The sequence below is a fragment of the Porites lutea genome, chromosome 13 (genome assembly GCF_958299795.1).
Source record: "Porites lutea chromosome 13, jaPorLute2.1, whole genome shotgun sequence".
Classification (NCBI taxonomy): Eukaryota; Metazoa; Cnidaria; class Anthozoa; order Scleractinia; family Poritidae; genus Porites; species Porites lutea.
In genome coordinates, this window is record NC_133213.1 from 187,973 (window position 1) to 209,680 (window position 21,708).

Here is a 21,708-nt window from a genome sequence, read left to right on the forward strand (position 1 = left end):
AGAGTCAACCCAAGTTATCCTACAGAATATGACACAGTTCCCGCAGTGCCACCCACCCCTCCCCCATTCCCTCCACCAAAAGGAAGAAAAGCCAGGACGAAAATGCTTGCAGGTACATTACTAAAATTTTACTTTTTATTTCATCAGTCCTCGCTTAAGCCTACAGTTTCATGCCAGTAAGCCGGAATCGTAACATCTGTCTATTTCGTTTGCTGTAGCTGCCTATAAACAGCCAAATATCACCCAACCAAAGGTGTCTCCAAATCAGCGGTCACCAGATGAGATTATTGCGGAAGATAGGAGGCGAGATTCCCGGAATGCGGAAAGGAGAAAGATTATAAAAAGGCAGACTTCTGAAAGAAGGCATTCACTTGTTGATAGCTTATGGATAGCCAAGAACATTATTGATGGGCATAGCAAGAACAGACACTTTGAAACAAAGGCATCTGAGAGGCGCCGTGTCATAAAGCACTGCTGCGGCACAGAACCTGATTCGGTTCCAAACGGTCGTCGGATGTCCTTTGCAGATGAGCTGGTAATTGCTCGTTTGGTTGTCACTCCAGAGTGGGATTATAAACAGAGTATTGAAAGATCCAAGGAGAAATGCCGTGCAGTTAAGGAACAGTTTGCGTCGACAGGAAAACGGAGACCTTCATTGCAGGAAGAGATAGGTGTGGCAAAGGAGCTCATTGTGGACAAAGAAAGAGAAAAGCGATCACTGCCACCGGAAATAGTAGCCGAGGTTGTGTTGTGCTTCCTTTTGCGGGAAAAAAAGGATGAGTTCCTTCGTTAACATAATGAATGAGATTTTACGGTTGCTCTTAATACTTCGATCCACTGTCATCAATCAATCAATCAATCCTTTATTTACCCACGTAGCAGCTAGTGAGCTAAAAAGCTCATAACAGTTTATAACAAAATGTATGTGCAATTATATGAACAATCTTTACGACAAATTTTGGTTTTATCTTGGGATATCTAAAACGCCTTTTAATAAGGATCTCAAAAATTAAAAAAGTTTTCAAACCAACTCCAAACCGTTTACTCGCCATGCAAGTGTTTTTGTACTACAGGTAAATAAGGCTCATTGTGATTGGAAATTATTATACCTCTCTCACCCTTGCTTCCCCCTCTATTGGCGGGTAATTTTAATATTGCTATCTTAATAATTGTAGATGATTCAAGCTCAAAGTTCATCTGGTGGTCCTATTAAGTACTACGGTGAAGTACTGGAGAAGCTTCATAAGGAATCAGAACAGTTTGCTGAAAATGAATCCACTAATGATCACCCAGAAGAGTTGGAGGCTTTGGCAAGTCAAGATGACATTGACGAGCTTACCAGGTGCCATAGAATTATGTGGCCGTCCACTTTTGCAATAAACTTATTTCTGAACATTTTTTTTTTAATGTTGCAATATTTGACTTTTTCACGCTCTGAAAAAAGAAGATCTATTCAACATTTAATGGCAGAGTTGTAAGAATCTCACGTGTTTTTTCCTTCAATTGCAGTGGTCTGTCCGGCCTCCTTGTTTTTGATGATAACGAAGAACCAGAAACTATGATTGAAAATGAGGTGAGGGAACTTTTCAAATTAATAACTTCGCTCTAGTAAAAAAGGTAATAGACTGGAAAAAGTGGGTTTTCCTCAAACTTCTGCTCGTAAGGAAAGAAGCACCGGCGTAAAATTCTCCCGCACGTAAAGGGGCGTGCCATACTTACACACCCCTGCGAGCGTCAGGTGAGGCGAGAGAAAAACGGTTTTGTAGCGTCTCACTCGCCATGTTCGAAGACACAATAGATCAATGTACAGCGTTTTTTCAATCCACATAACACGTGACCGTATCTGCTGCCTTTTGTGGACCGGTTTGGTACTAAATGATGTACAATATAAAGCGTTACGTTTAAAAATGTCCTGTTTAACGTTCATTTATATACTTCATTTTTCTAACTGATAGCCACTTTTGTTTGTTCTAGCTACTTTGGAGAGGCGAACCTGGCATGTTCTGAAGACATCAATACGTATATACTTTATACACAGAAATTGTTAAACAACATTTTACTTGTGAATACATTTTGCCATTATTCAGTACTCAGCTATGGAAAGGCAGTCACGTGACTAAGCCGGTACTTATATACTGCAACTTTTTGACCCCGAACAAGTGAAACTATTTATTGGGAGGCGTAATGCAGTCCACACGAATCACCTCGAGGATTTCAAAATTCATAACAGCCTCGTTTATTTTTCTATCTTATTCGTCTTGTGAACAAACCGGCGATTTTTTACTTCTTTTTATTTTCATTAAAAAAGCGAAAAAGCAAACACTACTTTGCAAAATACATACTTTTTATTCTTTTACCCCACACCTTTAGCGTTCTAGTAATCTTAGCCAAAATGAACAACATTCATTTAAGGTTTGTTTCGTTCTAACAATCGTTCGAATAATCGACAATTATGCAAACCGATGTCTTGTAACATTTCTGATATCTTTCTGTTCTCTTAGAAGAACTCTCTGTTAAACTAATAAAAAGAAACGTTGCGTTAATTTTAACGTCTGTCTCGTTAAGGTATTTTAAAATTCAGGAACCGATTCAGCTGTCGACTTTGTTCTCAAGTTTTTCCTTTAATGTTTCGTGACGATGGTCTACTGACCACAAAGGCGGAAGGTACTGCGGGCGCATTGTATCGATAAAGTGTTTCCGCCACATTTTCTCAAACTCGAGCAATTGTCCTTCCTCGCGAATCTTTCTCACCACTTCATGTCCATGAGACACAAAATTGGGATTTTCCTTTGCTGTTTCCATGACTACAGCTTGGGAGATCATTTCTTGGGTAACAACCTGAACATTGAAGTAATTCTTAACACAGGTTAATAAGGTTTCACGCCTTTCCTCAGGGAGCCTGTCATATGCATAGTTTAAGGCCTTTGCAGCGGACTTGACTTTGCTCAGTTCTGAATCGTTGGTAAGACGAGCAACGGTGGCGTTTCCTTAAAGGAAAGGTCAAAATTAAAGTGATTAAATATGACAAAAGGATTGGTAACATTTTAGTATGTTCTAAGCATAGAATTAAACTGTGTTAACTCATGACTGTGTCAATGAGTTGGGTGCTACAGGTTTTAAGTAAGTCTCTTAATATCAGGCCAAGTTCCTGTCACCTTCAGTTAGCTTAGGCCAGTTTGGACCTTTCCTGTGTACAGACACCCTCTCTTTTTTAGGGGAGGGGGCATCTGTGCATGAGCTAGGTTGGGTTCATCCTACAGTAGTTAGGCTTGCAACTTTACCTGGGCAATGCCAACTGCCAGTTAATACAAAATTAAGGAGAAGGTGGTAAGATTTAAAAAGGTAGAGTGTAATGCTATAATAGAGCCCTCTGGTTGAATGACATACAGTGAACTCTCTCTTAATGGACACCTGTATCAGATGGACACCTAAGTAAAATGGTCATTTATGGTTGGACCCTGCCTCCCTTTACTCTCTTTATTGATGGACATCTCTCTAAGATAGACTCTTAGTGCTGGTCAGGTCCCAAAGGTGTTAGTCTTAGAGAGAGTTGTCTGTATACCTTACCCAGAAACCCTTACCTAGTGGAGCATTATACTTTTCTGACAGCTCTGCTCGCAGTTTTGAATCATAGCAGTTTGATAAAGAGTGGCACTCAGAACACAATAAGAGGATATCATGTGAGTGACGGTCCTTCATGAAGGATGGGAAATAACGACGGTATTCATGCGGCACGACGTTTTTCCTTAAGTAACTATCATCTCTTCCACAAACAACACAAATGTTGTCCTTGAAATTAAGGTAATATGAGTCTTCTGATCCTGGCCTTCCTGATGGTTCAAATTTGAGCTGGACAGTGTACGGGTCAAGACCAGTTAGTTCCCCTACAAAAAAGTAGATCATTTTTAATGGTTGTTCTACAGTTACACAGCTGTATGACGCATGTATGCTCATCTATTTAACAATTCAAACAAGAAATGAGGAATCCTATCTGTCAAAAAGACTCTAATAAATATTTTTAAAGGTTCTCTCCTGTTGTTTTGACCTGTGTACCTATAATCAATAAGCTCTTACAATGAAAGTTAATGGCATGTAACAGCAGCAGAGTTCAGTGAATATGTAATCGTGAAATAAATACATTGATTACCTTAGTGTACGATTTAATACAGACTAGTTAGGAAACCAATAATATGATTTACTCTTTTGATGGGCCTTAGGTATTGTATTAAATGTATATTAGGGTAAAATAAATCATTATCTGTATGTGTAAGATAAAATTATTTATAAGCCGCTTGAATCCAATGGTGTTGCGAGTCTGTTCTGGGGGGGTTAGACACCAAGCAATATTAGTTAGTTATGCAGTTGTTACTTAGAAATAAACACAGATTAAACTAATGCTTTGTAAGATAAGTACTGATAGATTTTCCCACCTAGTTCCTTTTCAATGTACCAATCTGCCTTTTTACGACTCAGAGTGCAAAGCTTTGAACCATCTGGGGCTGCTAACATACAATTCATGTAAAGGGGTGATTTTCTCACAGTTCTTATTCCCTTGTAAGCCTTTTTATCAGTTGCAATTGAAGGATATTCATTTGCCTCGTCATTCTCCTTAGTATTCCTCTTAGTTGTAACCTTCCCTTTTTTATGCTTGAATGCAAGATCAGTCACTCCCTGACAGAGAGAATGTGCTCTTTGGCAAAAGGACGTGTCCTGCAAAAGTTTGATGACTTCTTCTCTGGGAAAGTAGCCTTCTCCTCCTTCAGATACCATCTTATTTAGGTCTGCTGTGACTTCATAACCATCAAAAGAAATGTCCTCCTCGTCAAAAGTACGGACAGTGGTGCAGTCAACAGCATCTGGTACAAAATCACCACAAAATGTAAAATCATCTTCTCTAGGATGGCTCTCAAGACTGCTGACTACATTAACCTCACTTGATTTTTCATGACTCATGCTCTCTATGTCATATTTTTCTTTGTCCTCTGTTTCTTGTGATTCAAGGTTATTAATTGCTTCAATGGCAAGTGCAATGTTAGTTTCTCTTCCTACTACATGACAGTCAGGGCTTTCACTGCTAGTTGCCAAATCCTTGTCAACAGAAGATGTCTCATCAACAAGTGCATCAAATTCATTTAACTGAGAATGAGTTTCATTTTCACTGACCCTGTGGTTAAAATAATCTGCATACATCAAATCACCATTTTGAATAACTTGATATTTCTTTTCAGAACAATCCTCAAAAATGTCAGAAGTTCTGCTAACTTTTCTTTCTTCGTCCTTCAATTTGATTAGTCTTAGAAAAATGTGGCTTGCAACTAAAGCATCATTCATAGCATATTCAATCTGTCTTGTGTTGAGCTGCTCTGCTTCCCAATTGCTACATCGAATCCTCCACGATTTATCCATTGCAACACCTAGTATTCTCTTGGCTAAGGCATCAAGGCTCATCTTGTGACTACTGTAAAACAAAACCAAAAATGCAGTGAATATTTATCTTTCCCTTTGACTTCCAAACTCAAAATACTTCTTTACTGAAATGACAAGCATTTCAAGAAAAATGCAATAAGAAACTTGTTTTGAGACTGGTTCAAGTCTGGTCTCTCAGGAATTGTTATAAATTTACTGTTACTTTGGTGCTTTGAAGCATTGCAACAAAGAGTTGAAAATTTCTTTCATGTGGTCAAACCTCCTGCAAATGACCACCCAAGGAGGGAGGGTGCTTATCATGGTAAACTGATCAGCTGCCATGACAACAGAGGCAGGTATGACTACAGATAAGGTACCTTCGCTCGCCAGTATGATCCAATCGGCACCTCTGTACTACATGCCTGAGATCCACGCAGCCTAGCACAGCCATGCCAAACATCCCTGAAAGCTTCTTTGCATCGTCTTGTATACCAACACCAAATTTAAGGACGTTCTTATCTTCCAAGATATCTCTTACAGTTTGTGGTAGATGATTCCCCATTTTACACAAACGAATAAGAAAACAGTCACAAAGGGGAGTTGCAATTTGAAGCAAAGCAACAGGAGCGCTTTTCTGGCCTTTCTTGTTCACCCACTCACAGTCTAGCCCAACAAAATTCATCTTAAAAGGATACTGTGCACGGTACGACTTTAGAAGGTTATCACAGGATGAAACACTATCCAGCACGAAAATTCGGGACATTTTTGGCTTATTGTCTGTTACACTTGCTGACGGCAAAATGATGTGGGAAGGGCTCCACAGACGTTGAACTGGCCCAAAGAAAAGAATGCCAAGAAACCATTGTAAAAATCTTAAAATAGAAACCACAGTTGAATAAAATCTTGAGCTTTTAAGTCGAGATTCTTTCCAGTTAATCTTTCCGTGTTCGCCCTTTAAAATACGGAAGTCGTCGTCACTGGTGTATGGTTTTAATGTTGCTGACATCGTTCTCGTACTAGTCGGCCATGCAGGAGGAAAAAATTATTTTCTCAACACGCTATGGTGCAACATGGGTGCGCCATCTTTGATTCACTTTTTATCTCTGGTACCCAGCTTCTTTCTGCCAGAAGAAAAGGCGGAAAAAATTTGCTGAAAAGAACTGGGCAGTGCCAGGGCCAATAATTTATCAAGCCACTTCCGGTTTCAGAATCTGTTATCTAAAAACAGAATTTTCCGTAATGTCAAATGCACCGAATAAAAAAGAGATTCCCGGCTGTATAGGGTTTCAATATGGTGAGTTGCAAAATCTTAAAAATCGGAAACTTAATTTTTTAACATCTTGCTGGCAAGATGTTGAATTTTCAGCAAAGTCCTGCTGTCAAGATAATACTTGCTCTGTGCCTGGTAATTTTTGGATCCAGGGTCTAAATTTACCAAGCCATTGTATAAGCGCTACCTTTGACAAAGATTATTGATAATGTACCAATGTCCAGGATTGGTATCATGGACCACAACTCATTAGTTGGATAATTTGATTGATGATTGGTGATGTTAAAAAAGTTGGTGCCACAACTTTCCTTCCCCATATTTACTTTGGGTATGATAATGTTAACAAGGTCAATGACAGAGGATCAAGTAAATTGCAGTAGCCAGTGTGCAGCCCCCCCACCTACTCCCACCCCCTTCAAGGGAATCTGAATTTTTAGGGGAGAGGTAGCTGTACACAGGTTGTAGTTGGTGTTATTTGACTGCAAGAAAGTTGCTTGGCAGCAGAAAAAGACAAACACTCTAATGGTCTAAAGGGTGGGGATAGCATCTATCAACCTTAGTAACCCGCATAAAAGAAATTATAGCGCTGGTCTCATAAGAGAGTATAACTCAGAAATAACATAGTATGGGTATAATTACTGAAAATTCAAGATCCCGCTGGAAAGGTGTTGAAAACTTAAGATTTTGCCAGCAAGATCTTGAAAATTCAAGACCATGGATGCCCATACACCTCCTTGTCTTAATCTTCCATAAAATTACAACATTCACACACATGGCAACACGTACCTTTAATACTTTAACACTCCTTTTACAGTATACAAACTTTACACTTTACTTTGACAAGTTGGAAGTGCATAGTTTTACTAGCTCGGTATTTCTTAGTTCTTTAATTTATACACGCATTCAATCAAACAGAACAGGCAGTACGTCTTTGCATGCTCTAACTCAGAATTGGGACAGCAAGTCTTTTACTGACAACATGCAGGGACACAATAACAAAAGCATGCCCTTGTCTTGATGAAATCGCCCTTTCTAGAAATTGACAGAACTTAAAAAGATGGGCTGAAGTGTTTTAACCATAGGCAAATGCAGCTCAGCCATTAAAGATTTTCCTGCATTTCTTTTGTACTCTTCTACAGTTTTTGATACAATGTATTTTACATCAATTACATGACAAACTTAAAATACCTGTGGAGTGATAAATTAAGTAACAATGTAAGCTGTTGATTTTCCATGAATGAAATTTAGGTTTGCTGAAAGTATGATATCTAATAGTATAGTCTTACATGTACTTGACAGTTTTCAATATTTTCAGTGACTTAAAAATTTTTCAGGTGTTTGGAGGGCAAAAGGTACCAAGTAGCAATAATCTTAGCAACTTTTCTTTAAAAGACATCTCTGATACTAGAATGGTAGAGATAATTTAAAAAACCAAGTTCTTGTCTTAATGTCGTTCACTCTCATTAGCCAGTCTGCATGGCCTCCTCTTCTTTCTTCGCTCTAAAGTCAAGAATTTCTTTATAACATAGTTCTTCAAAAAAGAAAAAAAAAATGGTGTAAGAATGATTACAGAGGCAGAACTACTATCCCACTGGGGATTAGAGGGGCAGGGGATTGAGGTAAAGAACACCTTCATTCCCACCCCTAGTGTTGAGATATCCCTGGGAACAGGTTCCTCCCAGCTACATGTATAGCCCCTCCACCATCAGTGAGTTTCCACAATCCATGGTGACTCCTGAAGAAGGAACTAACGGGAAGGCATGTCTCCTAAAATCTCACCATGGAACGTACTTGACTTCAGGTCATTTACAAACACAGGTAAAATTACAACAGAACAGTGTACCTCTCCATTTATCTATTGGCCAATCCTTAGCTTCAAATTGAACTTCATCAAACGGCTCACATGTTGGCTGTAGGAAGAATTTTTAATTTGCAAAACTTCAGTTCAGTTAACTGCTGTGTACTGACTGAACTCAGTGAATCAAAAGGTAAAACTAAAGGGAGGGATCTGTGGTACATAAACAGTCAATGATGAGTGTCTGTATTCTTGAAATATTCAATGTATCACTCATTTGACTCATTTGTTGTTGGTATTGTTTATATTAAAACTAGGCTACAACATCAAAAGTTCATCCAACAGCAGCACAGCTTGTTGAACCACGATCAAACAAGTACAATAGTGTTACTAGATCTTACTGTGGTACATCAAATTCTGTTCATTGACCCCCGGCCCCACGAAGAAAGAATGGAAAACAGAATGGGCTCAAAGAACATGATTAACTTCTATAATTTTCTAATCTTAATCCAAATCTAATAGTTTGCAAAGCTCTCACATAGGATATACTTGCACAGGGTACAGCAGATAAGTAATAACCTAAGTTTCTAGTGCTATCAGATCAAAGACAGATTTCTTAAGGTAACATTGAGGAAAATTTAGAAGCAGATGGAGTGTAAGTCTGCACCTCATCATCTGGGTCAGCATAAGTAGTAAGGTAAGGATGAGCAAGGGCTTCTTCTGCAGTCAGTCTATTGTCCGTATCAAGAAGAAGCATTTTCTCCAGCAGATCTACAGCTGATTGAACAAACAAATAAACAAACAAACAAAAAAGTGGTATGAGATCTGTCCCATAGGAAATAGCTAGTGTCCAGGAACAGGCTATTTTATGTTTTATTATAATGGTTTATCTTATAAAAAAAGTGATATTATTGTTTGAGATGGAAAACATTCTTGTGTGAAAAGGAACACATTAACCTTTCATGAAAATTAATATTTATTTCTAAGAAGATTTTCAGTATGATGAAGATATCGACTATTGTTTAGTCAATGCTAAACAATATATTTACCTTGAGGGTTAGCGTGAAGAAAGACATCTGAGAAAGGTTTCTTTTCATACTCGGGCATTGACAGTATATAATTTCTTGCCTGTCAAGACACAAAAATTGAGATTAAAATATATTTTACTTGAAAGAAAACGGCACTGGTTGATTTTCAAAGCACTGATTTTCAATAGTATGAAGGGAATATAATAACTATAAATAAAATAATATAATAGTTATTTGAACTATTTACTGCAAACAGAAAACATATTTTTGTTTTTGTGGTATAAATAATCCCTTCTCTACGTATTCAACTATTACTAATTAAAAGTAAGACAAACTGAGCCAATGAGCATAAAAAATGAGTAATGATATTTCAATAAAATGATAAAATTTATACTTCCATGCAAAGGTGTTTTCTTTCTACCCTGTACATATAAGACACGTTAAAATTTCCACAAAATTTTTTCAAGACAAATAAAAACAAAACATAGGCTGTACTTACAGAATCACTGCTAATTTTGTCCAAAAACTCTTGATCTGGTTTGCCAACAAGCTTCATTATCCGTGTCAATTGATCAATATTTTTGTAAAGTTAAGATAAACAACCAACAACTACCACAGCATAGCCTCAAGTCAAACTAAGCAGCAGTTTTCCACAGTTTAATCAGTTTCCACATCTGGAATACTGCTTTAACTTTGAATAATCTAAAAAATTTTAGAACCATTTTTCATTGCGTTCAAAGCAGGAGAGCTAATTTCTGATTTGGAGGATTTTGTACAGGTTCCTGCTTGCAAAATCCAGGAAAATTTCAGATTTTGAGCACAAACATATCGGCAGCCTTTTGATTTTTATAGGGGCTAACTCAGTTAATTACACATATGCATTTAGAATGGTCGCATTTTTGCTAACTACTATTCCTTCAGTTTGCCATGTTTTTACTGACCATGGGCCATTTCTGAGTTCCAAAAACTATTACTTTTCAAATGAGGCTTACAAGTGCAAAAACTTGTGAAAATCAGTTTTATTTGCATGAGGATAAAACCCTAACCCTAACCCTAACCCCTAACCCCTAACCCCTAACCCTAACCCCTAACCCTTTCACTTCCCTCTCCACGCGATTTTTTCACCCTTTCCCCAACTTTAGAAGATCCCTGGTCAGTCTGTTGGGTAAAAGGATATGATCATTTCCAGGAAACAATGTCTTGGAGGTCAACAGCTCAGCCATAATACATCCAACAGACCAAACGTCCACTGTCAAAATAGTTTAAAAACATTATTAGCTTGAAGTCATTATCTTTATATTTCACAAACAATTTTAGGACAACAGTAAATTAAGACAAAATGAATGCAGCAAACCCGTTTTGTTGTAGTGCATCCAGTTAAGCATGATCTCAGGTGCCCTGTACCAGCGTGTGGCTACGTATCCAGTCATCTCCTCTTCTGCCATCCTTGCAAGACCAAAGTCCAGAATCTACCAATAAAAACTTGGTGATTTTAATAATTATTAACCTTAAAATTTAATATTATCTTAACAATGCACAAAAATGCGTCAACATCTTTTTCCTGATGTGTTACAATAAGGAATATACTTTGAGTAATTGCATCAATATTTTCCTGTTGCTCTATTTTAATCATTGAGGTAGTAATGTGCCAAAATATCTTTTTATGGCAAGAGGAGACCTCAAATCCAACATGGATATTAATAAACATGCAGAAAAAACAACTCACCTTTAATTCACAATCTTCATTAACAGCTATGTTGCTTGGTTTCAAGTCCTTATAAGACAGTAAGATAACATAAAAAATCCAAAATCCACATAAAATTGATGACTTGGATGAAAGGGCTGTACTTATTTCTTTAACCCTTTAAGCCCCAGTATCCACATACAAATTCTCCAAACTGATCTCCATACATTTCCTTCAAGAATGAGTTGAGAGAATTTGATAAAAGATCAAGGCATTTTTACTTGGGTGATCATTTTATTTATTCTCATAACTTATCTCTTGACAGTGTATGGATATTGTTAGGAGAAAATTGATCTTGGTCACTATTGGGACTAAAAGGGTTAACCTGGTTATTCACAGTGAACTGAAAAAACCTAAAAACAGATAAAGGATGGAAAAGCGACATAAACACTATTACTGATTACGAGTCTTCACAGCCAATAACATCACAGCTTAACTGACAGACGACCAATAACATCGCGACATAATTGACCAATCAGATCAATAACCAGAGTATAATACCATCAACTGACGTGATACAACTCACTTTGACTCAGAAGATGACTACCGCACAGGTTGTCGAAACGTCAGTCAACAACAACAGTCCTATTCAGGACTACATTCACCCGGACGATCAAACTCAACCTACTTTTGAAATGACTCCTGGGTTCAAACCTTTCACAGTCATAAACACTATTGCTGGTTTTAAACCCAAATGGTTTCTGTTACTGTAAAACAATGCAATAGTTATGAATTTTCTTACCCTATGAATGACTCCTGCTGAATGTACATACTGAAACAAATAAACACAATGTTAAATATTTCAATGAAGGGCTTGCTTTCTAAGGAAACTGCAATGTTGTGTTTGTAGAATTTGGTTTTATCAACTGAGTTGATAAATAACACCACTAACCACCTCCACTTCAGTGAATAATTATTATTCACTTAAGTAGAGGTGGCTAGTGACGGAAATTTTCCGAGCCATGATGTTACGAGGTAAATATCCACCATTAGCCACAGACACTGAGGTGAACAGTTGTTTTAGTGTACTAAAACAGTGAGATGATTTAGCAAAAAATGATGATTTCTAACTGATTTACTGCTGCCAATATTATTTCAATTTTAGCACGTAAATAACCAAAGGGCTGTCACGTTTGTTTGCCAACAAATAAAATTCTTGATGGCCTTTTTTAGCTCTTGTGGCTTAAGCTGTAAAGGATTCCTACATGTTTTTATGTTACATACCTTAAGTCCTCTTAAAATCTGGTACACGAGGAACTGGACATGTTCATCGGTCAGCTTTTGACATTTAAGAATGCTGTTCAAATCTGCCCCCATGAGAGCTGTTACCATGTATCTAGCGATTACAATGAAAACAGTAACATGATCAGCATAGTAGCGCTCACAGGAAAGGCACGAGAGTCAAATTTCTCTTCCACTGGCCCCGCGGTCACGTTCCATAGAAATGGAAGTTAAAATTTCTCTTTCAACTTCCGGTAAATGGAGCAACTTTACAGCAGATTATTTCTTGAATGCAATGATATAATTACAAAAAAAGACTAGATATGCATATTACATGACCTAAACTTACTGCTGATAGATTTTGAGCTAAAAAAAATGTTGAAAATTTGCCGGTGCAGATACCTTAAATGTTGATAAAAGTTTGTACTTAATTAATAACAAGTATTTTAAATATCAAATAATGATAATTGAAGTTGCAGCAAAAATCTTGTTAGAAAAAATACTACTGATGACTGGAATGATGTAAAATAGTTTTAAGTGACAGGATAAAGATCTTACAGTGGAACCCCGCCTTAAAACCACCCCGTTTATAAGATCACCTCGTTATTACGGCCATTTTCTTTCAAACCAAACGTAAAAACCATTGAGTTATTTTATTATTTTGAGGACCCCGTTAATGCGACCACCTTGTTATTACGACCAGGATTTTATGGCCCAACGGTGGTCGCATTAACGGGGTTTCACTGTATTTGGTATCCTCAACTTTACACTTACACATCCTTAAATGCATCAAGTGATGTGTCTGGAGTAAATACATCAAGTAAACCAATGACCTGTAAGGAGATAACAGGGTGGGTTATTGCTAGATAATGCTTTATTTTGAATGACAGATCCATAAGGCTACAAAAATTTTACTCAATAATGTCTACTTAGCAAACTTGGTGCTCATGGAAAACTGTCTGCAGGTTGGTAGAAAATGTAAAAACGTTCCTCACAAAGTTAACTATACCCCCGGCCTGACCATTCCAGTTAATTGAGCAAGATTGGTTTCTTTCACGCAAAGCTGTCATCTCATTGTAAATATTTGGTTTTATAAACCAAGTTGATAAGGTATATTATTGGCCATGCTTGTATCATTCTGATGAGGGACAAGTGCTAGAAACATCAGCTTCTACAACTTCCAATGGTGACCAACACAACACCACAGTTCTTAAAAAACCAACCCCTTAACTCATCATCTTAATGCCAGCCTACTAGATATTTGCATTTACAAAGTCTGCACTAGGCTATATCTGCTGCAAGATATCAGTAACAATAAATTTCTGATAGCAATGGACAACAATCAAGGCAATATTTGAAACTGAAACTGGACTTGTGACTATCTATTGGTCAAATACTGCTCTATGTGTTCTATAATGGAGCTCCATGCACGTGCTTCAAGCGGAGCCCCATAGCTAAGAAAATTTGGTTATTTATCCATCCAAGAAATTTTGGTAGTCATGTGATCATCCACCCATCTGTCTGCATCACAGGGCAGCCAATATAAAATCTCACACTTTCTAGCTAGTATAGGAGCCAACAGCCTGATATTGCACATCCATGTTGTGATCAATATTGACAGCTGTCAAAACAGGGTATCTGCTGACCAGTATCAAATGACCATATCACAGACTTAAGTGTCCAGCCATCGAGGCTACCTGTTTTTCTTTTACTGGTAAGTTATCCGCTGACAGGTTATTAGTTTTCAATTGATCGCGGACTCAACTCCAAGTGGATTCAGTACTTTGTGACGGTAACAAGTTTATTGTTTGAAGTAAATTATAAATTATTAACGGAAGCTTCTTTTTTAGCCTTGGGTGAATCTACACATTACAAGTAAGCTACGTACAGCTCACTATTAATACACTATGTAAAAATATTTTATAGTTTTATCATCTCAAGTGTTAAGTGATTTCTGCATTCATATATATAGTAACTATTCACTTACATTTTCATGGTTCATATGGCGTAAAAGTTTCAATTCTCTGAAGGACCTCTTTGCATGCATGGTAGTCTGGAATGGGCGAGATAACTTTTTGATAGCAACCTGCTCTCCAGTTTCAACATTTGTTGCTGAGCTTTGAGTTTATAACAGAAAAAATAATAAGTTGCAATAATTGTCTTTCAATACAAACATCTTACAAGCTGCTTCACCATTTACCTAGTTGGTATCAATAGGCCATTTCTGAGTTCCCCCAGACCTTTGTATCAAAACAAGGTTAAGTGCGCAGTCTTCGATGCGGCAACGATTTTTCATTCACTTGCAAACAAAACTCATTTTGACAAGAAAGGTTGTGCACTTGGCCTCATTTTGAAAGTGAGGGTTTTTGGAACTCAGAAGTGGCCTATTTTCTTGTAAAGGAGGTATTAGGTCACCCCTTTTCTGTTTTGAATGGAAAAGTTTGATTTCATGGAATATATATTGCTACATTACAGCTGGCTAGTAAGATTGTAATACTGACTCTATCAGAGTGCAAAAAAATTTGTGTCTGACGGATAGCCTGAGGCTAGTGGATTTTGCTATGGCTAATAAAAGGTAAAAAAAGGTAAAGCAACCACATATTATGTCGATAACTCGTGACTGTAATAATAACTGATAAACTTGAGGTTGACGGAGCGTTCATTTCACCCCCTCTCTCCATTGATGCTCCATTTTAAGGGTGTTTAAAGCTAGTCAAAGCTACACAGAAAGGAGAGAAGTTGAAGTAAGGATGTGATGTCACCGCGGATTGAACTCGGGACCTCACGCACCGTAGGCCGCGCACCAATCAACTGTGCCACCCTTGATGAATTCTGTTCTAACTTGGCTGATGGGCATGGATACGTTTTAGGCGGAAAATCAGTTTACAGAAGAACTTTAATCAATCCTGCTGGTCAAGAACTTTTTACAAGCTAGCTATTAAACCAAATTTCTTTGCATTCTGCTATATGAAAGTATTAAATACATAAGAGGAAATATGCATAAGGCTATGTGGAAATCCTAGCATCCTTTTTAGTTGATATCATACCACTAAATTCAAAACATTTTCTACAGAAATTCTTGACCTAACTATGCAGGTTGACACTTTTGTCAATAGTGAAAGGTGTAACAAGTCTGATTTGTAGTCTCATGCCTCATCCTGTTCACAGATCGCTGTCCCAAGGTCCGATCTGTTTCCCAACCAGGGAATCAATTTTTCAACTTTCATTTAGAATGAATCTAAAGGAACTGTAGTATATCACTGGCAAATCATTTCACAGTAATAGTTGAAAAGTTTATGTGGGGGATCAAGATATGAATTATCTTAAAATCTATTGTGGTTACAAGGAAAAATCAAATATGTCATCATATTTTCTCGGTGAGGCGTTGCTCTAGAAACACAAGATCCTACAACGAAATAACAATTACAGCGAAATCTAGTTACTGATGCAGTAACACAAACAAAGAAGATAACTAGAATGCAGATAAACTCGAACCTCTCGAAAGTAGTGAGTCACGGTCAAAGGTTCGATCATTACCTGCATTCTAGCAGTGTTGGTACACAGTCCTGAACGAGGTAAAAAACAAAAACAGCAAGTGTGCGTGTGGCTCATTTTCATATATGTTTAATACTTGTGTATACATTCTTTAAGTAAATACTGGGGCTGTGGTTATTAGAGTCTTAATGACAAATTGTACAAAAGTAGTCTCTTGAAGTGCAACTGCATTGTACTTACCATACTTGTCCGTAAGCACCCGTTCCAATGGGACTGAGATCTTTGTATTTTTCAGGTACTTCCCAAATAGTTCTGTTTAGCTCTACCCTGTAATATCCCACTGGAAGGTCGTCCATTTTCCGCTAGCTTAAAATAGCCTTTTCCTAATGTCGTTCGGCTGTCGGTCCACTGTCGAAGGAAGTGCGCAAAACACACACAAAAATAGCGATTTGCGCATCTAAATTTTCCTTCTGTGGAGTCCTGGATCGGAGAAGGTAGGAGGTGTATTGTGGGAAACAATCAACATGGCGGACACAAGGGAAGGTGAAGATTTTCTGACACCGTTGGAACTATTTGAGAAGAAAGAAGTTGTACGGATCTGTGCGCCAATGGTAAGGTATTCAAAGTAAGTACACAAAAGACGTTTAAATTACTGGCATTTCTTGTTTCCTAAATAGTAAAGACAGGTAGTAAGTTACCCGACTCTATTATCCTAAATGGCATCTTTGTATTTGCAGGCTTCCTTTTCGGACGCTAGTGAGAAGGTAAATCAAAATTTTGTCATTTTTCAGTGGGGTCATACGTTGATCAAAAACAACGAATGTTTAGAGATAAGCTACGACGTCGGTACTTACTGTAATTCTAGATATTGAAAATGTTGAAATCATAATTCGATTAAAACATCCTGCCTACTATGTGCATGTAGAGGTTCAGAACTCACCATTTCAAGCCCCGGGGCGGGGGCAACTGGGTGAATTTTTTGCTTGGTATGTGTTACCGGCCTCTCAGAACCCCTATCCCACTATTACAGTGTAAAGTACCTAAGTACGCCCGGTTATAAACAAACAACTTACTAATGACCGTTAATGAATAATTTCCTCTCATTGAATACCACTACTTACATAAGTATTCATAACACGTACAGTCAGTTCAAAAAATGCATACTATAGAGCTTATTCCCTTGACACAAACTGACGCTACACCACAGACCCCATTTAGTCACTTTTGGGAAAGTGTAAGCTTAATTTTTACAATCCCAACTTAGTCACTTTCTGTTTACGCATCTACCCAACAATCTTCCCATTTTTAAATCCCTACTTACTTGAATGTTTTTACCCCTGAAATCTTGAAAATGTGCAACCCCATTAAAATAATATAAAGCAACCCCATCAAGCGGCACATCCCAATTATTAACCTCCCCCTGGGCATTCAAGTAGATAACAGTAATGAATTTTAAAGGTTGCCTATCATTATGGGATTTATCCATCTAGGTATGGATGTGATTTGGCATTCACTCCAATGATAATTTCGGACTCCTTTGTCAAGTCCATCAAAGCTAGAGATATGGAATTCACTACAAACTCAGGTATGTAAAATGAAGATTGACTTGTAACATAATTAAGCTCTGTAAAAAAATTATCAAAATTTAATATATAATCTTCATTTCTGTAGACTGGTAAGTAATCCTATTGAATGCAGTCAATACAATGTAAATGGTTGTCCAGTCCCAGTATGCCTTATTATTAAATCCAAAAGTCCCAAGTCCACCGCAGTGTTATTTGAGTTTGTCCAGGCTAGTGGATTTTCCTCACTAATGCAATGTAAACCTGCTAAAGGTTGTGCATCTGTTAAGATTGCTTGAAGGTAACAACAATCTACACACACTTGTATTGTATCGAAGCAGCCACGTTTAATCCAGAGATAATCGGGGCCCCATAGAGACATAGCACATTTTGGTTCTTTGCGGTTCATTCCCTTCTTTCTGTAGGTGATCGCCCTCTAGTAGCTCAGTTTGCTGCCAGCAATGCGAAGGATTTTGCTGATGCTGCTGAAATTGTAGCCCCGTAAGTTAAACCTCAGACATATTGTATCTATATTATTACAGTACCAAAATTTTTAAAATGTTTTAACATACAAGAATCACTTTGCTTAATGTTCAAGCAAATTTAGTAGTTTCTAGAGAATTACTCATTACCCTCTTTGCAAGTTCCATGAAAAGTTCATTATTTCATTGGTGGTAAAAAAGGACCAGAAATTTAGTAAGTTATCCTGCATGACCTGTCCCAGCAAGTTGACATATTGTAGGGCTGTCATTAAGAGGCGGGGGCTGGGGATTTTCCCCGGTTACTACAAATGTGGCCCAAGGCTACTTTCATCGGAAAATAGCAATCTTAGTGATATCACTGATATGGTCAGATCTTAACTGCCACAAGATGTTGAATTTTCAACATCTTGTGTACAGCTTCTTGAATTTCAACACCTTGGTTGAAAGATTTTCAAAATTGGAGATCTTTCCTGAAAGATATTGAGAATTCAAGAACCCACCATTTACATGCTTCAGGAAATCCCTGTGGGTAACTCAACACAGCTAACTCACTGCCTTGTGAACAAAAGTGTTGCAAAATTGCTTGTGGTTGTGCCTAATCATATATGAAAGCATGACCATCATCATAAAAAACCTGGCCTTTGATTATACTGATAACAGAAATGTGACTTAAACCTAGAACAGTGATATTAATATTATAATTATAAACATATCTCCTTGCATGTAGAGATATCCTGAAATTAAAAAGTTTCTTTCTCACTAGGTTTGTTGATGGTGTTGATCTTAACTGTGGCTGTCCCCAGAGGTGAATTTTTTAGACAGACATGAGTCAAATTATTATATTACTTTCGTTTTTATTAGTTGTACTATTGTTGCCTTTACAAGGCCTCCTTAATTTGTACTTTCTGTATTTGTCAGTCATGTTGTTACCTCTGCGTTCTGCGTCCCTAACCCATAAAAATCGCTAAGGACGCAATAATAATAATAATATTCATGAAATGCGTCCCTAGGAAACGAGGAACAATCAATCAATTTGAAGATTTTTTGGTAGAATATCCTGTTCGTGGGATTTCTGTGGCTGTTGTTTAAAGATGCATATTTATCTTGTGCTTTAAATATGTAGAAGGACACTATTTTAATTTTTGTAAACTGCAATCAAGAGTTTTAGGTCAGGTTAACTGTCTGGTTACATAAAGGCCCTAGAATTTCAATTCAGGACTCCTTGTTGTTTGAACTGGGACTCATTGGTTATGGACAGCGACTCATGATTTTTCACATGATGAGTCATAGGACTATCCATAACTATTTGTAACAAAATCACTGCTTGTACTTTTTAGGTGGGCCATGCAAGAGGGTTATGGTGCAAAGTTAATCAGCAGCCCAGAATTAATTCAGGACATTGTGAAGCAGTCTGTTTCAAGAGTTCCGGGACTTCCTGTATCCATCAAGATCAGAATTCATGACAATATAAAGTAAAGCAATCAATAATTATGCTTTCTTATAGCTTTTTGGGTGTGCAAAAAGTCTTTTTCTTACTTATCATAATAACAAAAGTGGGAAGTGTCTGCAAGATTTGAATTAACTGTTCATTCAATGTTCTTTTTCTTCTCTGTTTCCATTTATTTGACAAACCTATGTTACTAAGCACATCCTTAAAGCTTGTATTTAAGTTTACAAAATGTAATTTTCCATTTTGATTATTATAGAAAAACCATACAGCTCTGTAGACAGGCTGAAATGGCTGGTGTTTCATGGATAACAGTTCATGGAAGGACAGTAAGACAAAGAGGTGAACCAGCAAACTGGGATGCTATCAAATTGGTATTGAATAGTGACTTCTATTTAAAAAATGTTGATCCCTTTGATTTTAAGTGGTCACAGGCTTTTTTGCCAAATATACATCCAATTATGTTTGTTATTATTAATACTTGTCATCCGGCGATTGTATTTTATCTGTTCATGATTACAGACTCGCGTAGACTCATGATTCAGTAATACCACAGTCATTTATAACAATATGTTGTCTCATAATTCAGATCAAAGAGAGTCTGTCCATCCCTGTGGTTGCCAATGGTGATATCAAGTCTGATTCTGATGTCAAAAATGTTCATGCAAAAACTGGTGTCAAAGGTACCTTGTAATACTACACTTAATTTTGAAAACTACTAGTTTTCCGTAGTGGACAGTGTTCTAGCCCTTTATCCTGATGAAGGACTAGCCCTGAAATGTCAGCCTCTCATTCCCCCTACAGTGGCTAATCTAGCTAAAAGCAACACAATTTATAAAACCAAACTTTCGAATATCACTCCCCCACTGATGCAACACCACAGTTTCTTTAGAAGTTAATTCCTTATTTGACCATCAGTGACAGGCAAGTTAGGGTGTGAATACCGTAACTACTAAATTTTGTTAACTTTAGGTGTAATGGCTGCAAGAGGTATTCTAAACAATCCAGCTATGTATGCAGGATATGGTGTGACTCCTCTTGAGTGTGTGGCAGACTGGGTATGTCTATTATAGACTGAGGTATAGTGTTGTTGAACAGTTAAACATAGATGTTGTCTTTTTCTATTTTATTATTATCTCATATAACAAAAAGTGCAGTGGAAAAGTTATTGCCTTTGGGATTATCAATTGATACTTTTCCCCCAAATAATGGCTGACCATCTCTCGTACATTGTAGTTGTCCTCATAGGATACAAAGAAAGTTGTGATAGTTTTTGAATTCTTAGTTGCATTTTCTTTACTTTGATTTTTACAGATTAATATTGCCCTCTCTCTTGGCACTCCCTTCACCAACTTTCATCATCATTTAATGTACATGCTAGAGAAAGTAACCAGTAAAGCAGGTATGTTCTTAGATATTGAGATACCTCTCCAAAAAACCACTTGACTCTAATGATTTTCCCGTGCTCTAACTATTCAGGCCCAGTTTAGTGAAATCTGATAGTACTGAATAAAGGCGGCTTAATTTTAACAGTAAAACACCTTTACAAATACACGAATCGATTTATGCAACACAAACACTGAGCAATGATTTTTCTGAAGATGAGATCAGCAACCCCTCTTCTTTTCAATATATTAAAATTAATAAGGGGCACTCACCCTTTTCTGTAAGAATTATCTGTTCATTCTCTTGTAGTAAAAGGATTTGCACAATGTCATTAGTTGTGCAGCCTTCAACTGTAAAAGTTAGGCGTGAAAAATAAAATTGAAAATTTTAATTTTTGCACTACCTTTGGCCTTTGATTGATAAGCAATGAGTACCGTATATATCTTTACAGAAAGAAGGGTATTCAGTGAACTCAAAAGCACTGCAGCAGTGTTGGATCACCTCAGAGAATACTACAGCATTGATAACAGAGATGTTACTGAAGGAAGCGAAGTTGGCCTAGAATAGTTTTTGCTGGCATACACAGTTTGCAGGCCTGTAGAACAGGCAAAAAACCCTGCCCTGGTGTAGCTCCAGGAGAGGAACTGCGAGTCACATCATACCAGCCAGCAAGTCAAGACAATGATCGCGGTTGAAGACATTCAAGACTGCAAGTTACAACAAGTAGAGAGTAATACCATTTACACTAAGAGAGCAAACAGTGTGACATGGTTTTAAGAAGAATATGACTGACAGTCGCAGAAAGTAGTATCAAGGACGTGAAAAACTAGCCTGCGTAGCAAGCGTTTCCAATCGAGTTATTGCGCGAAAGG

The 21,708-nt window shown here is 37.4% G+C and overlaps 4 protein-coding genes across 7 annotated transcripts; 2 read left to right on the plus strand and 2 right to left on the minus strand.

Moving 5' to 3' along the window:
• The first annotated feature begins 124 nt into the window (after positions 1–124).
• On the plus strand, positions 125–1,512 carry LOC140923705 (uncharacterized). Its single transcript, XM_073373780.1, has 2 exons — positions 125–742; positions 1,176–1,512. Exons 1-2 carry the CDS (start codon positions 515–517, stop codon positions 1,476–1,478), a joined length of 531 nt encoding a protein of 176 aa, XP_073229881.1. The 5' UTR covers positions 125–514; the 3' UTR covers positions 1,479–1,512.
• Positions 1,513–1,952: 440 nt separating this feature from the next.
• LOC140923125 (exonuclease 3'-5' domain-containing protein 2-like) lies at positions 1,953–6,680 on the minus strand. Its single transcript, XM_073373195.1, has 4 exons — positions 5,784–6,680; positions 4,431–5,458; positions 3,582–3,884; positions 1,953–2,987 (listed from the first exon to the last, which is right to left on the minus strand). Exons 1-4 carry the CDS (start codon positions 6,410–6,412, stop codon positions 2,590–2,592), a joined length of 2,358 nt encoding a protein of 785 aa, XP_073229296.1. The 5' UTR covers positions 6,413–6,680; the 3' UTR covers positions 1,953–2,589.
• Positions 6,681–7,445: 765 nt separating this feature from the next.
• Positions 7,446–16,399, minus strand: LOC140922633 (mitogen-activated protein kinase 14-like). The gene is made up of 13 exons (XM_073372614.1): positions 16,200–16,399; positions 14,452–14,581; positions 13,239–13,297; positions 12,468–12,579; positions 11,986–12,015; positions 11,226–11,273; positions 10,854–10,968; positions 10,673–10,748; positions 9,999–10,074; positions 9,521–9,599; positions 9,139–9,248; positions 8,520–8,586; positions 7,446–8,207 (listed from the first exon to the last, which is right to left on the minus strand). The coding sequence occupies exons 1-13, from the start codon at positions 16,313–16,315 to the stop codon at positions 8,140–8,142; spliced, it is 1,086 nt and encodes a 361-aa protein (XP_073228715.1). The 5' UTR covers positions 16,316–16,399; the 3' UTR covers positions 7,446–8,139.
• Positions 16,400–16,416: 17 nt separating this feature from the next.
• On the plus strand, positions 16,417–21,626 carry LOC140922634 (tRNA-dihydrouridine(20a/20b) synthase [NAD(P)+]-like). Of its 4 annotated transcripts, XM_073372615.1 has the most exons (11): positions 16,417–16,584; positions 16,697–16,723; positions 17,450–17,544; positions 17,947–18,022; positions 18,767–18,808; positions 19,341–19,475; positions 19,710–19,824; positions 20,040–20,133; positions 20,423–20,508; positions 20,765–20,852; positions 21,288–21,626. In XM_073372615.1, exons 1-11 carry the CDS (start codon positions 16,484–16,486, stop codon positions 21,401–21,403), a joined length of 975 nt encoding a protein of 324 aa, XP_073228716.1. In that variant the 5' UTR covers positions 16,417–16,483; the 3' UTR covers positions 21,404–21,626. The 4 variants fall into 4 exon arrangements, with proteins under 4 accessions (XP_073228716.1, XP_073228720.1, XP_073228717.1 ...); XM_073372619.1 differs by lacking the exon at positions 20,765–20,852 and having other exon boundaries at positions 20,423–20,529; XM_073372616.1 differs by lacking the exon at positions 16,697–16,723.
• The last annotated feature ends 82 nt before the right edge of the window (positions 21,627–21,708 follow it).